Here is a 14,748-nt window from a genome sequence, read left to right on the forward strand (position 1 = left end):
AGTCAAAGTCCAGACCTAAATCCAATCGAGAATCTGTGGAAAGAACTGAAAACTGCTGTTCACAAATGCTCTCCATCCAACCTCACTGAGCTCGAGCTGTTTTGCAAGGAGGAATGGGAAAAAAATTCAGTCTCTCGATGTGCAAAACTGATAGAGACATACCCCAAGCGACTTACAGCTGTAATCGCAGCAAAAGGTGGCGCTACAAAGTATTAACTTAAGGGGGCTGAATAATTTTGCACGCCCAATTTTTCAGTTTTTGATTTGTTAAAAAAGTTTGAAATATCCAATAAATGTCGTTCCACTTCATGATTGTGTCCCACTTGTTGTTGATTCTTCACAAAAAAATACAGTTTTATATCTTTATGTTTGAAGCCTGAAATGTGGCAAAAGGTCGCAAAGTTCAAGGGGGCCGAATACTTTCGCAAGGCACTGTATTCTTAATTAATACTTTTTTCATTACATGATCAATGGAAATCAAATTTGTCAACCCATGGAGGTCTGGATTTGGAGTCACACTCAAAATTAAAGTGGAAAACCACACTACAGGCTGATCCAACTTTGATGTAATGTCCTTAAAACATGTCAAAATTAGGCTCAGTAGTGTGTATGACCTCCCTACAACGCCTGGGCATGCTCCTGATGAGGTGGTGGATGGTCTCCTGAGGGATCTCCTCCCAGACCTGGACTAAAGCATCCGCCAACTCCTGGACAGTCTGTGGTGCAAAGTGGCGTTGGTGGATGGAGCGAGACATGATGTCCCAGATGTGCTCAATTGGATTCAGGTTTGGGGAACGGGCGGGCCAGTCCATAGCATCAATGCCTTCCTCTTGCAGGAACTGCTGACACACTCCAGCCACATGAGGTCTAGCATTGTCTTGCATTAGGAGGAACCCAGGGCCAACCGTACCAGCATATGGTCTCACAAGGGGTCTGAGGATCTCATCTCGGTACCTGGAGGGCTGTGCAGCCCCCCAAAGAAATGCCACCCCACACCATGACTGACCCACCGCCAAACTGGTCATGCTGGAGGATGTTGCAGGCAGCAGAACATTCTCCACGGCATCTCCAGACTCTGTCACGTCTGTCACGTGCTCAGTGTGAACCTGCTTTCACCTGTGAAGAGCACAGGACACCAGTGGCGAATTTGCCAATCTTGGTGTTCTCTGGCAAATGCCAAACGTCCTGCACGGTGTTGGGCTGTAAGCACAACCCCCACCTGTGGACGTCGGGCCCTCATACCACCCTCATGGAGTCTGTTTCTGACCGTTTGAGCAGACACATGCACATTTGTGGCCTGCTGGAGGTCATTTTGCAGGGCTCTGGCAGTGCTCCTCCTTGCACAAAGGCGCAGGTAGCGGCCTGCTGCTGGGTTGTTGCCCTCCTACGGCCTCCTCCACGTCTCCTGATGTACTGGCCTGTCTCCTGGTAGCGCCTCCGTGCTCTGGACACTACGCTGACAGACACAGCAAACCTTCTTGCCATAGCTCGCATTGATGTCCCATCCTGGATGAGCTGCACTACCTGAGCCACTTGTGTGGGTTGTAGACTCCATCTCATGCTACCACTAGAGTGAAAGCACCGCCAGCATTCAAAAGTGACCAAAACATCAGCCAGGAAGCATAGGAACTGAGAAGTGGTCTGTGGTCCCCACCTGCAGAACCACTCCTTTATTGGGGGTGTCTTGCTAATTGCCTATAATTTCCACCTGTTGTCTATTCCATCTGCACAACAGCATGTGAAATGTATTGTCAATCAGTGTTGCTTCCTAAGTGGACAGTTTGATTTCACAGAAGTGTGATTGACTTGGAGTTACATTGTGTTGTTTAAGTGTTCCCTTTATTTTTTTGAGCAGTGTATATTGGAAAGCCTTCCCAGAAGAGTGGAGGCTGTTTTAGCAGCAAAGGGGGGACCAACTCCATATTAATTTAATGCCCATGATTTTGGAATGAGATGTTCGACAAGCAGGTGTCCACATACAAATATAAAACTATACTAAAATAAGACTATATTAGAAAATATTTTACAGAGGCTATCTAAGCAAACATTATGTCCATTGTTAAAATATTACAAAACTACTCAAATTAAGTAAGCTGTAATGCTTTCACTATGATGGGAGAGAATGTGGCACTGTCCCTTGGAACTCCACTATGGCAGCTTCTCCTACAACATGACACAATTTTTCTGCAATGTCTGTTTTGTAGACAACAGGGGGGAACTTAGAATGCTTTGCAATGCTCTAGAATCGAACTGGCCCTTCTGGCTCTCCTTTGTCTCCTGTCTGGGCTCTGTGTTTAGGCAGAGCCAAGGCCTGCTCCAGAAGCCTGGCCAGGTACCCATCCTCCGCTCTCTCCCCCACCCCCACCGATAGGCTCTCACTCTCACATAGGCCGCCGGGAAGCCTGGGCTAAGGTTGCTGACTGAGTCCGGGGGACCCTGCAGGGTGGCTGTGGAGGGCTAAGGGATAAAGGGGTAACTGGGGGAGTCAGGGTCGGCTCCTCCATGGGGCTTTGTGGAGGTGTGTTTGTACCCTGTTGAACTACGGCCTGTGTCTCTGGTAAAGCCACTGGACCAGATGAGCTCTTAACACTTATTTCTTTGTGGAGTGGCATAAGAATGGCAGGCTGTCCCATAACATTGTGCTCATTGCTCCCTGGTGGCTCATAAGGTGGTGGCCCAGCCCCAGCCTGGGGAGGCCCATCGGGGGTCACTTGAGCTTGGATGGTGTGGATGAGAATGGGGTCTGGAGATGGAAGAGGGACTTCCTCATCTTCCTCTTCCTCCCTATTTAGAGCTTCCTTGTCCTTCCTTGCCTCCTTAGAGGGGCTGTTGTCTTGGGAGATGACATCTGGCTGGTGGGTGATGATGTGGAGACCCAGAGGCCCTGCTCCTGGTCGTTTGGTACCCAGGTCAGAGGTGATTCCCCTGGGGGGCTTGAGAGGGGTGAGCAGAACAGGTAGCTCCAAACCCAGGACCTTCCGTGGCAGTTCCTCTGGCTTGGCTAGAAATAAAACACAGGAACATTAAAACTGAGGTAAATTATAGGAACTATGCTTTGCTTTACAGTTCTGTTTCAGTTGGTAATTAAGTGTTTACCTGGTTTATGCTTAAACATTAAATGGTAATTATGGGTACCATCTTTCAAAAATACCCCACATTAACTAACCAGTATCAAATGGTCATTATATGACCTAATTTCTTTCCACAAGGGAAAGCTCATTCACAAGCCCTCATGAGATGTTTGACCTCTGCATTTTCTAATGATGTTAAATTGTTAGCCTTGTCCAACAGCACATAAATCAGCTAAGCAGTGTGCTACCTGGGGGTGGAAGGTCCAGCTTCATCTTCCGTAGTTCCGCCATGGAGGCCTGCAGCTGATCGATGATGACGTCATCGCTGTAGAGGAACGACAGGCCGATCTTGTCCTGAAGGAACTCTCTCAGGTCCTCCAGATTCATCTTCAGGAGACGCTCTGATGACACACAGATACAGCAAACAGGACAGGAGTCAACATCATTGGAATTATAGCTGCTCTAACAGAGACACAAGCAAATATTGTATTAGCAAAGACTTGTGTAATGAGTAGCTAATAGGCTAAAGTAGCTAAAAGGCTACTTGTTAAAGGTAGATGCACTCCTTACTCTTAAATATTCTAAGGATTGTGTAGGACATGGCGGTAAGGATTGTCTCTCCTTCCAGAATGTAGATGTCCCACAGACGTAGAGTCAGGGTGAACGGGGTCTATGAAGAGAGGGGGAAAAAAGATCTGACTTCCAAGAAACATCATTTCCCATTCACAAAGCGGTAAAACTATTCTTGAAATCAGAAGTCATGAGTTCACACACTATACATTAGTAAGATTGTTTTCCTGTGGTGGGCCCCAGCGGGACTGAGAAGCGCTGACAGCAGCTTGTCTCTCTCCAAACTACCAGAGCCACAGGATTGTGTGTATGAACAGAGTCGAGGACACACAGAGTAGTTATTAAGCCTCGTGATTATGCATATGTTATGTTCCCTTTATACTCAGTTAACAATGCTAATAAATAAGTAAGTAAGTAAGTTCACCCTGCTTGGAGTTGTAATCATGATAAATTAATGAACGTCCATGAATAAAATTGCAATTCTGCTATTTGAAATTATTATTGTTGGTGAATATGGGGCTCACGGCATCAATTATTTGTCTACTTTCTCCTCTGCTGAAAGTTATAATATGCCAATCGTTTGTCAGCAATCCCAGATCCCAGATTGTACCTTTTAAGGAGAAGAGTTCTTTGTTGTCACGGGCCAATAAAAAGGAAGAATGATTTAAATCGTCTAAAAATGGCAACAGTCCTTTAAAACACACTTTCTCTCACCCTGTCAATGAAACACTGCAGGAACCATTTAGTGCTGTAGATCCCACAGGACATCTGTTCCCTGTCCTAGAGAGACAGAGGGAGGGAGGGATGGAGGGAGAGAAAAAAAAGAGAGAGGGGATGGAGGAAGAAAGAGAAAAAGAGGGAGAGAGGAGAAAGAGATGGAAGACGGGTAGAAAGAACGACGATCAGTTCTACACAGTAACACGCATTTCAATATGCAATTACTGTAATAATCTCACTATTATGAAACATAATGCCATTACGTAGTGTGTGTGGGTGTGTGTGTTTGTGTGTGTGAAGGCAACCTAAACAGTGATCTATGTCAAATAATGTATGAAAAATGCCTATGTAAAACGTATGTATGTGTAGCAGAAAAGATGTAAAAAACAAACAAGATATGTGTCCTCGGAAGAGGGGGGGGGGGTAGTCGATGGGTTAATAAAACATTTAAACTGATCTAACCAGATGTTTCTTCAGTTTGGGGATGAGTTTGGAGAGAATTTGATCGTGGTGCGCCTGGAAGCGCTGCAGTTTGGGAAACCCAGGAATAAAGAAACCTTAGAGGGAGAAGGAGAGGGGAAGTGTATGATTCGACTGCTTTATTAACTTGTGTAAACACACAGGTACATCTTGTGGCTAGAACTCCATAACAGAATGTACTGACTAGTCAATTCCATATCTTTATTAAGATTTTATTACATATTCATATATTATTCCACTGGTAATGTAGCTGATTCCTATCATTGATTGGTCGGACCACCATGCATGACATGATTGGTTGAATCAATGTTTACAGGGTATCTTATTGGTCAGCTCACCGTGCATGGCATGCTTCTGATTGGTCAGTAGCTGTGACAGGGCCCAGAAGGCGTCTTCCTCGTTCATGTACATCAGCAGCAAGGCGGCAACCTGGCTCATGCCCTGGCAGTAACTCACCTCCTATAGGGTCAGAGGTTAGAGGTCCAACAATGTAACATTGATCACCAAGCTAAATTTGTCCTGATGTAGGTTTCGTCCCCTTAAATTTGGAGGCAGCTCAGTTGCCACTAGTTTTAGTGTTAAAAAGCAGTTAATTTCTGAACATTGGGCTGAATCCTGATGCAAACATTACGTAAATATTGACATTATTTATGACTGAGGGAAGACTAAAACAAACTCACCGTGTTGTAGACCGAATAGGCAGAGAGGACATGAAATAAAGACTGCTGCCTTTGTAGACGCAGAGAGGAGAGAGGGAGGTCAGTCATTCAGAGACAGAGAAGGGTAATTGCTATGGTTCAGGCAACTTTCACATCAAATCACATTTATTTATATAGCCCTTCGTACATCAGCTGATATCTCAAAGTGCTGTACAGAAACCCAGCCTAAAACCCCAAACAGCAAGCAATACAGGTGTAGAAGCACGTTGTTAACACATCATACCTTTATATACTGTACATATGTAGGATCTGAATTTGATCACTCTTTTGTTGCTGAGAATGTCCCTGCACCACAGTAAAGGCATATGAGCTTTGTGATTTAAATAAATTAACTGAAAAGATGAGGGGGGGTGAGTCTCTTTGTTAACAACAGCCGGTGCACGATCTCTAATGTTAAGTCCCAAGTTTTTGCTCGCCTGAGTTACAATATCTCATGATAAGCTGCAGACCATACTATTTACTAATGCAGTTTTCATCTATATTTTTCGTAGCTGTCTATTTACTAATAAGTTGTGTATTTATTCCTTGTGTTATAATTATTTTCTATAATTTAAAAAAATCTTTCTCTCTACATTGTTGGGAAGGGCCCGTAAGTAAGCATTTCGCTGTTAGTCTACACCTGTTGTTTCTGAAGCCTGTGACAAATTTACATTTTTATTTTATTTGTTTGGAATGACGATGAAAAAATAACTACACATTTCTAATTAGACTGCGTGCCTGTGGGTGATTCTCAACATGGAATTACACGTCCTTTTTTACCTCAGATTGGTGATGTTAGTATATAAGTTTATGGTCAACACGATGACACAATTGCTTAAAACAGATCAATATCTTCGGTTTTGTACTGTTGATTTGGTCAAACACGCTGGGGGTCGCAGGACTTAAGAGGGCAGCTATTGTTTTCTTTCTCAATAAAAGTCTCTTAATAAAAGTCACGGGCCACACACCAATACACGGACTTGACAGTCAAACTATCTCATCAATAGCACTGTTGATAACCTATGGCGGGTCGTGATTCGTTGAACTTAACAGAAAAAGTGGTTTGTTCCCTTTTGCAGCCCCCAGAAATCAATATAATGTCAAAGCATCTATAGGTTATTTCAAGATTCCGTGTGGCCTTTGCATAGTGTTTAAGTTTTAGGAATATAAATGTACCATAATTTCCGGACTATAAGCCGCTACTTTTTTCCCACGCTTTGAACCTCGCGGTTTATACAATGACGCGGCTAATTTATGGATTTTTCACGCTTTCACAAGATTCATGGCGCCAAAAAACTGAGCACCGTCACATAATGTGACGTAAATCGAGCGCGCTCAAACTTCCCATCATTCTGATTACCGTAGTCATTTTGTCACCCTCATCATGGCAAAGACACGGAGAAATGCATATGATGCAGCTTTCAAGTTGAAGGCGATCGATCTGGCTGTTGGAAAAGGAATTAGAGCTGTTGCACAGGAGCTTGGCCTTAATGAGTCAATGATAAGACGTTGGAAACAGCAGCGTGAGGAACTGACTCAGTGCAAAAAGACGACAAAAGCTTTCAGAGGGAAGAAAAGCAGATGGCCCGAACTAGAAAATGAGCTTGAAGACTGGGTCAACACACAGCGCGCAGACGGCCGAGGTGTTTCAACTGTGCAGATCCGACTGAAAGCCAAAACAATCGCCACCGCAATGAAGTTTGAGGATTTTAGAGGTGGACCATCGTGGTGTCTAAGATTTATGAGACGTAAGGGCCTGTCCATCAGGGTACGGACGAGTCTGTGTCAGCAGCTCCCTCCCGACTACGAGGAAAAAGTTTCAAACTTCCGCAAATTCACTGATGCAAAGATAGAGGAGCATTCCATCTGCCCGCACGACATCATAAATATGGATGAGGTTCCTCTGACGTTTGACCTGCCTCTCACTCGGACTGTCAACAGGAAAGGCGAATCATCCGTCACGCTGAAAACAACTGGGCATGAAAAAACACACTTCACCTGTGTTCTGAGCTGCACGGCATCGGGAGAAAAGCTTACACCGATGTTGATTTTTAAACGCATGACGGGGCCAAAAGAAAAATTCCCGAGAGGAATTGTTATGAAAGTCAACAAGAAAGGATGGATGACGGAAGGCCTAATGCATGAATGGCATACGGAGTGTTACGGCAAGCGACCGGGAGGATTCTTTCACAAGAACAAGGCTTTGCTGGTGTTGGACAGCATGAGGGCCCACATAACAGATTCTGTGAAAGAAGCCATCAAGAGGACAAACTCAATTCCAGCTGTGATTCCTGGGGGCACAAGAAAGTATTTGCAGCCACTGGACATCAGTGTAAATCGTGCATTTAAGGTGGCGCTCCGTGTTCAGTGGGAGGCTTGGATGACAAGTGGGGAGAAATCCTTCACTAAAACGGGCCGCATGCGAAGAGCCACTTATGGTCAAGTCTGCCAGTGGGTCCAGACAGCGTGGAGCATTGTCAAAAAATCCACTATCATCAACGGGTTTCGAAAGGCTGGACTGCTGCCTGTTGTTGAGGGCAGTTCAGCGGGGAATTTGCCTCCGGATGAAAGTGACGAGAGCGACAATGAAAACGATCCAACATCGGATGAAGCAATTCTGAGGCTATTCAACTCCGACACCGAAGGAGATGACTTCAGTGGTTTCAGTGCACAGGAGAGGAAGATAGTGACCAATGACTTTACTGGTAGGCTACTGTTTAATTTTTGTTACAAGCCGTGTTTCGTTAAAGCCTATTTATTTTTGTTACAAGCCGTGTTTCATTTAAAGGCTGTGTAAAGTTAATTTGTTTCAATGTACCGGTAGGCACCTGCGGCTTATAGACATGTGCGGCTTATTTATGTACAAAATACTTTTTTTTTTTAAAATCAGTTGGTGCGGTTTATATTCAGGTGCGCTTAATAGTCCAGCAATTACGGTAACTTTCAACATTCATTTCCATGGTAATTGCACTTAACTAGTGCTTTAGACTGCCTACTACTTGTGATGCTAATCTTCATAGTTATCGTAGTGAGAATATGATGTAAAAAAAAGAACTAGCCAATGTTTGCAATGATGAGAAAATAATCGTTTTTCTGACTGCCTGTCTGTGTCTTGCTTGTGATATATATATATACATTATGTATCCAAAGTATGTAGACACCCCTTCAAATTAGTGAATTTGGCTATTTCAGCCACACCCGTTGCCGACAGGTATATAAAATCAAGCACACAGCCATGTAATCTGCATAAACAAACATTGGCAGTAGAATGGCCTTGCTGAAGAGCTCAGTGGCTTTCAACGTGTCACCGTCATAGGATGCCACCTATCCAACATGCCAGTTCGTCAAATTTCTGCCCTGCAAGAGCTGCCCCGGTCGACTGTAAGTGCTGTTATTGTGAAGTGGAAACTTCTAGGAGCAACAACAGCTCAGCTGCAAAGTGGTAAGCCACACAAGCTCACCGAATGGGACCGCCGAGTGATGAAGAGCGTAGCGCGTAAAAAATAGTCTGTCCTCGGTTGCAGCACTCACTACCGACTTCCAAACTGCCTCTGAAAGCAATGTCAAGAGCTTCATGAAACGGGTTTCCATGGCCGAGCAGCCGCACACAAGCCTAAGATCGCCAAGCGTCGGCTGGAGTAGTGTAAAGCTCGCCACCATTGGACTCTGGAGCAGTGGAAACACATTCTCTGGAGTGATGAATCACGCTTCAACATCTGGCAGTCTGACAAAATAATCTGGGTTTGACGGAGTGGAAAGCCTTCCCAGAAGAGTGGAGGCTGTTGTAGCAGCAAAGGGGTGACCAACTCCATATTAATGCCCATGATTTTGGAATGAGATGTTCGACGAGCAGTTGTCCACATACTTTTTGGTCACGTAGTGTACTCGCCTAAATACATGAAATAGACTGCCTCTGTGTTGTGCTTATGTTTGCAATACTGTTACAACAGACAACAAAGACTGTACGAACATGTTGATCATGTATTTTGTGTACAGCATGACGTTTCCCCCTCCATATCAATGAGGGGGAAGCAGCAGCGAACAGTGAGGCAGCAGCTACGTAAAAATCTATGTATAAATAGCACCACGAGTTCCAGAATATCCGAAACCGGAGCCACTCTAATATTAAATAGACTGGGAGATCTGATCTTAGATCAGCACTGAGACATTCAGTGGCAAGAAAAAGTATGTGAACCCTTTGGAAATACTTGGATTTCTGCATGAAAATTTGATCTGATCTTCATCTAAATCACAACAATAGACAAACAGTCTGCTTAAACTAATAACACAAACTATTGTACATTTTGATGTCTCTATTGAAAACACTGTGTAAACATTCACAGTGCAGGGTAGGAAAAGTATGTGAACCCTTGGATTTAATAACTGGTTGACCCTCCTTTGGCAGCAATAACCTCAACCAAACGTTTTCTGTAGTTGCAGATCAGACGGTCAGGAGGAATTTTGGACCATTCCTCTTTGCAAAACTGTTTCAGTTCAGCAATATTCTTGGGATGTCTGGTGTGAACTGCTCTCTTGAGGTCATGCCACAGCATCTCATTTGGGTTGAGGTCAGCACTATGACTGGGCCACTCCAGAAGGCGTATTTTCTTCTGTTGAAGCCATTCTGTTGTTGATTTACTTCTGTGTTTTGGGTCGTTGTTCTGTTGCATCACTCAACTTCTGTTGAGCTTCAAATGGCGGACAGATAGCCTTACATTCTCCTGCAAAATGTATTTTTCCGTTGATAGGAAGCTGTCCGGGCCCTGAGGCAGCAAAACAGCTCCAAACCATGATGCTCCCTTCACCATACTTTACAGTTGGGATGAGGTTTTGATGATGGTGTGCCTTTTTCTCCACACAACTCAACTTTAGTTTCATCTGTCCACAGAATATTTCACAACTAGTGCTGTGGAACATCCAGATGCTCTTTTACGAACTTCAGACATGCAGCAATGTTTTCTTTGGACATCAGTGGCTTCTTCCGTGGTGTCCTCCCATGAACACCATTCTTGTTAAAATGTTTACGTATCGCAGACTCGTCAGCAGAGATGTCAGCATATTCCAGAGATTTCTTTAAGCATTTAGCTGACACTTGAAGCTTCGTCTTAAGCTCATTGAGCATTCTGTACTGTGCTCTTGCAGTCATCTTTGCCACTCCTAGGGAGAGTAGCAACAGTGCTGAACTTTCTTCATTTATAGACAATTTGTCTTACCGTGGACTGATGATCGTCAAGGCATTTAGAGATACTTTTGTAACCCTTTCCAGCTTTACGCACGTCAACAATTCTTAATCTTAGGTCTTCTGAGATCTCTTTTGTTTGAGGCATGGTTCACATCAGGCAAAGCTTCTTGTGAATAGCAAACAAACATTTTGTGAGTGTTTTTTATAGGGCAGGGCAGCTCTAACCAACATCTCCAATCTCGTCTCAATGATTGTACTCCAGGTTAGCAGTCTCTAGGGGTTTACATACTTTTTCCAACCTACACTGTGAATGTTTAAATGACGTATTCAATATAGAATCATGTGTGCGTTATTAGTTTAAGCAGACTGTGTTTGTCTGTTGTTGTGACTTAGATGAAGATCAGATCAGATTATGACCAATTTACGCAGAAATCCAGATCATTCCAAAGGGTCCACATACTTTTTCTTGCCACTGTACATGAACAGCCACCCTTATGGTAGAATACAGCTGCCAACTTACTTGACTCCGAATCGATCCATGAACATGATGTGGTTTCTAAATGTCCTGTTCACGTCCAGATCTATCTGTTTGATTTCCTGGGAGAAGATTCTGGCTTGTTCCTTCATCCTCTGGAAAAGTCAATTAAAAAAATATATACTTTAAATCTCTTGCACACTTCAAACATATTAGAAATTAATGAACAGCAACAGTACACCGTCGTGGTAAAAAAATCTTTCCCCAAATCTTTTTTCTTCTCAAAATCATAGATTCTATAGCATATAGGCAATATATTATTATATTAACTTTATATCAAAAGCCATAATCCCCTGTCAGTAAACCTCTGTTATTGTGTGATGTGCGTGTGATCTTTGTGTGATGTGCGTGTGATCTTTGTATCTCCATCTCAATGCCATTTGCCTGTTTTCATCCTACATACAGTAACATAATCCTCTCTCTTTTTGGAGCCGCACCAAACAATCAATCAAAAACTATGTCAAATCAAATCAAGTTTATTTGTCACCTGCGCCGAATACAAAAGGTGTAAACCTTACAGTGAAATGCTTACTGACAGGCTCTAACCAATAGTGCAAAAAAGGTATTAGGTGAACAATAGGTAAGTAAAGAAATAAAAAACAGTAAAAATACAGTGAAAAATAACAGTAGCGAGGCTATATACAGACACTGGTTAGTCGGGCTGATTGAGTTAGTATATACATGTAGATATGGTTAAAGTGGCTATGCATATATGATAGCAGTAGTGTAAAAGAGGGGTTGGGGGGGGCACACAATGCAAATAGTCTGGGTAGCCATTCGATTACCTGTTCAGGAGTCTTATGGCTTGGGGGTAAAAACTGTTGAGAAGCCTTTTTGTCCTAGACTTGGCACTCCGGTACTGCTTGCCATGCGGTAGTAGAGAGAACAGTCTATGACTGGGGCGGCTGGGGTCTTTGGCAATTTTTAGGGCCTTCCTCTGACAACGCCTGGTATAGAGGTCCTGGATGGCAGGCAGCTTATTCCCAGTGATGTACTGGGCCGTAAGCACTACCCTCTGGAGGCTGAGCAATAGCCATACCAGACAGTGATGCAACCAGTCAGGATGCCAAATCTTTTTAGTTTCCTGAGGGGGAATAGGCTTTGTCATACCCTCTTCATGACTGTCTTGGTGTGTTTGGACCATTCTAGTTTGTCGGTGATGTGGACAGCAAGGAACTTGAAGCTCTCAACCTGCTCCACTACAGCCCTGTCGATGAGAATGGGGGCGTGTTCGGTCCTCCTTTTCCTGTAGTCCACAATCATCTCCTTAGTCTTGGATACGTTGAGGTATAGGTTGTTATCCTGGCACCACCCGGCCAGGTCTCTGACCTCCTCCCTATAGGCTGACTCGTTGTCGGTAATCAGGCCTATCACTGTTGTGTCATCTGCAAACTTAATGATGGTGTTGGAGTCGTGCATGGCCATGCAGTCGCGGGTGAACTGAGCACGCACTCCTGAGGGGCTCCAGTGTTGAGGATCAGCGTAGCAGATGTGTTGCTACCTACCCTCACCACCTAGGGGCGGCCCGTCAGGAAGTCCAGGATCCAGTTGCAGAGGGATGTGTTTAGTCCCAGGATCCTTAGCTTAGTGATGAGCTTTGAGGGTGTTGAACGCTGAGCTGTAGTCAATGAATAGCATTCTCACATAGGTGTTCCTTTTGTCAAGGTGGGAAAGGGCAGTGTAGAGTGCAATAGAGATCGCATCATCTGTGGATCTGTTGGGGCGGTATGCAAATTAGAGTGGGTCTAGGGTTTCTGGGATAATGGTGTTGATGTGAGCCATGACCAGCATTTCAAAGCACTTCATGGCTACGGACATGAGTGCTACAGGTCTGTAGTCATTTAGGCAGGTTGCCTTCATGTTCTTGGGCACAGGGACTATGGTGGTCTGCTAGAAACATGTTGGTATTACAGATTCAGGGACATGTTGAAAATGTCAGTGAAGACACCTGCCAGTCACTATAATTAATCCTGCTGAATGTAGCAACGGGTGGATGGGATTGGGGGTAGTTGTGAAAAATGATGGTCCTATAAACATGAAATGGTCTTGGTGTATAACATTACAATATTTTGTGTTCAGCACGCTGGCTTCAGGCTGCAATATGTGGGGGAAGATTAGCACACTTCTATGTATGTTCATGTGCTGTCTAACTGCCATCAGAAAGTATTCACACCCCTTGACTTTTCCCACATTCGGCTGTGTTACAGCTAAATGGATTACATTTGTATTTTGTGTCACTGATCTACACAACAATTCCCCATAATGTCAAAGTGGAATTAAGATTTTATAGATTTTTTTTACACATTTATAAAAAAAGAAAAAGCTGAAACGTCTTGAGTCAATAAGTATTCAACACTTTTGTCAAGCCTAAATAACTTCAGGACTAAAGATTAGCTTAACAAGCCAGATAATATGTTGCATGGACTAACTCTATGTGCATTAATGGTGTGTGTCATTCTTTTTTCATGACTACCCCACCTCTGTACCCCACATATACAATTATCTCAGTCGAGCAGGGAATTTCAAACACAGACTCAACCACAGTGACCAGGGATGTTTTCCAATGCCTCGCAAAGAAAGGCACCTACTGGTAGATGGGTAAAGCAAAAAGAAGCAGCAATTGAATATCCCTTTGAACATGTTGAAATGATTCATCACACTTTAGATGGTGTATCAATACACCCAGTCACTACAAAGATGACGGAGAGGAAGGAAACCACTCAGGGATTTCACCATGAGGTCAATAGTGATTTTCAACCAGTTACAGAGTTAAATGGCTGTGATAGGAGAAAACTGGGGATAGATAAACACTAAAGTAATACTGCAAACAATATGGCAAAGAAAGTAACTTTTGTTCCTGAATACAAAGCATTATGTTTGGGGCAATCCAACACAACACATCGCTGAATGTTCCCGAGTGGCCTAGTTACAGTTTTGACTTAAATCGTCTTGAAAATCCATGGCAAGACTTCAAAATAGCTGTACTGTACACCAATGATCAACAACCAACTTGATCTTGAAGAATAAAAAATAAAAAATGAATGGGCAAATATTGTACAGAGACTTGCCCAGAAAGACTTACAGCTGTAATCACTGCCAAACGTGATACTAAGATGTATTGATCAGGGGGCTGAATACTTACGTATCTAATCAAAATATCTCAGTGTTTTATGTTCCGTTAATACTTTGACATTACAGAGAATTTTGTGTACATCGTTGACAAAAAATGACAATTAAATACATTTTAATCCCACTCTGTAACAGGACAAAATGTGGAAAAAGTAAAGGGGTGTGAAGACATTTCTGAAGACAATCACAGGTATAGGTTATTCAGTAATGTTGAAAAGTTTATTTTTTATTTTTTATGAACTCTGCCCATGTAGTGAACCTGATTACTGATAGCGTAGCCTAGCACAATGACATCACTTTCCTGAGACCTGAAGTAGCAGCCGCCTTCAAATCATAACATGGTTTAGTGGTCCTGAGTGACCACTG

General features: G+C 43.4%; 1 protein-coding gene across 2 annotated transcripts in view; it reads right to left on the reverse strand.

Moving 5' to 3' along the window:
• Window positions 1-364: 364 nt before the first annotated feature.
• The window catches only part of LOC115113452 (USP6 N-terminal-like protein), a 38,710-nt gene continuing 24,326 nt past the window's right edge, over window positions 365-14,748 (reverse strand). For both annotated transcript variants that reach the window (XM_029641116.2, XM_029641115.2), the window contains 8 exons: window positions 11,239-11,348; window positions 5,519-5,567; window positions 5,177-5,297; window positions 4,821-4,915; window positions 4,356-4,421; window positions 3,642-3,741; window positions 3,320-3,472; window positions 365-3,001 (listed from right to left, as the gene is read on the reverse strand). In XM_029641116.2, the coding sequence (XP_029496976.1) occupies window positions 2,382-3,001; window positions 3,320-3,472; window positions 3,642-3,741; window positions 4,356-4,421; window positions 4,821-4,915; window positions 5,177-5,297; window positions 5,519-5,567; window positions 11,239-11,348 (1,314 nt within the window). In that variant the 3' untranslated portion in view covers window positions 365-2,381. The remainder of the gene's footprint in view (window positions 3,002-3,319; window positions 3,473-3,641; window positions 3,742-4,355; window positions 4,422-4,820; window positions 4,916-5,176; window positions 5,298-5,518; window positions 5,568-11,238; window positions 11,349-14,748) is intronic.

This window comes from Oncorhynchus nerka, linkage group LG28 (assembly GCF_034236695.1).
Source record: "Oncorhynchus nerka isolate Pitt River linkage group LG28, Oner_Uvic_2.0, whole genome shotgun sequence".
Classification (NCBI taxonomy): domain Eukaryota; kingdom Metazoa; phylum Chordata; class Actinopteri; order Salmoniformes; family Salmonidae; genus Oncorhynchus; species Oncorhynchus nerka.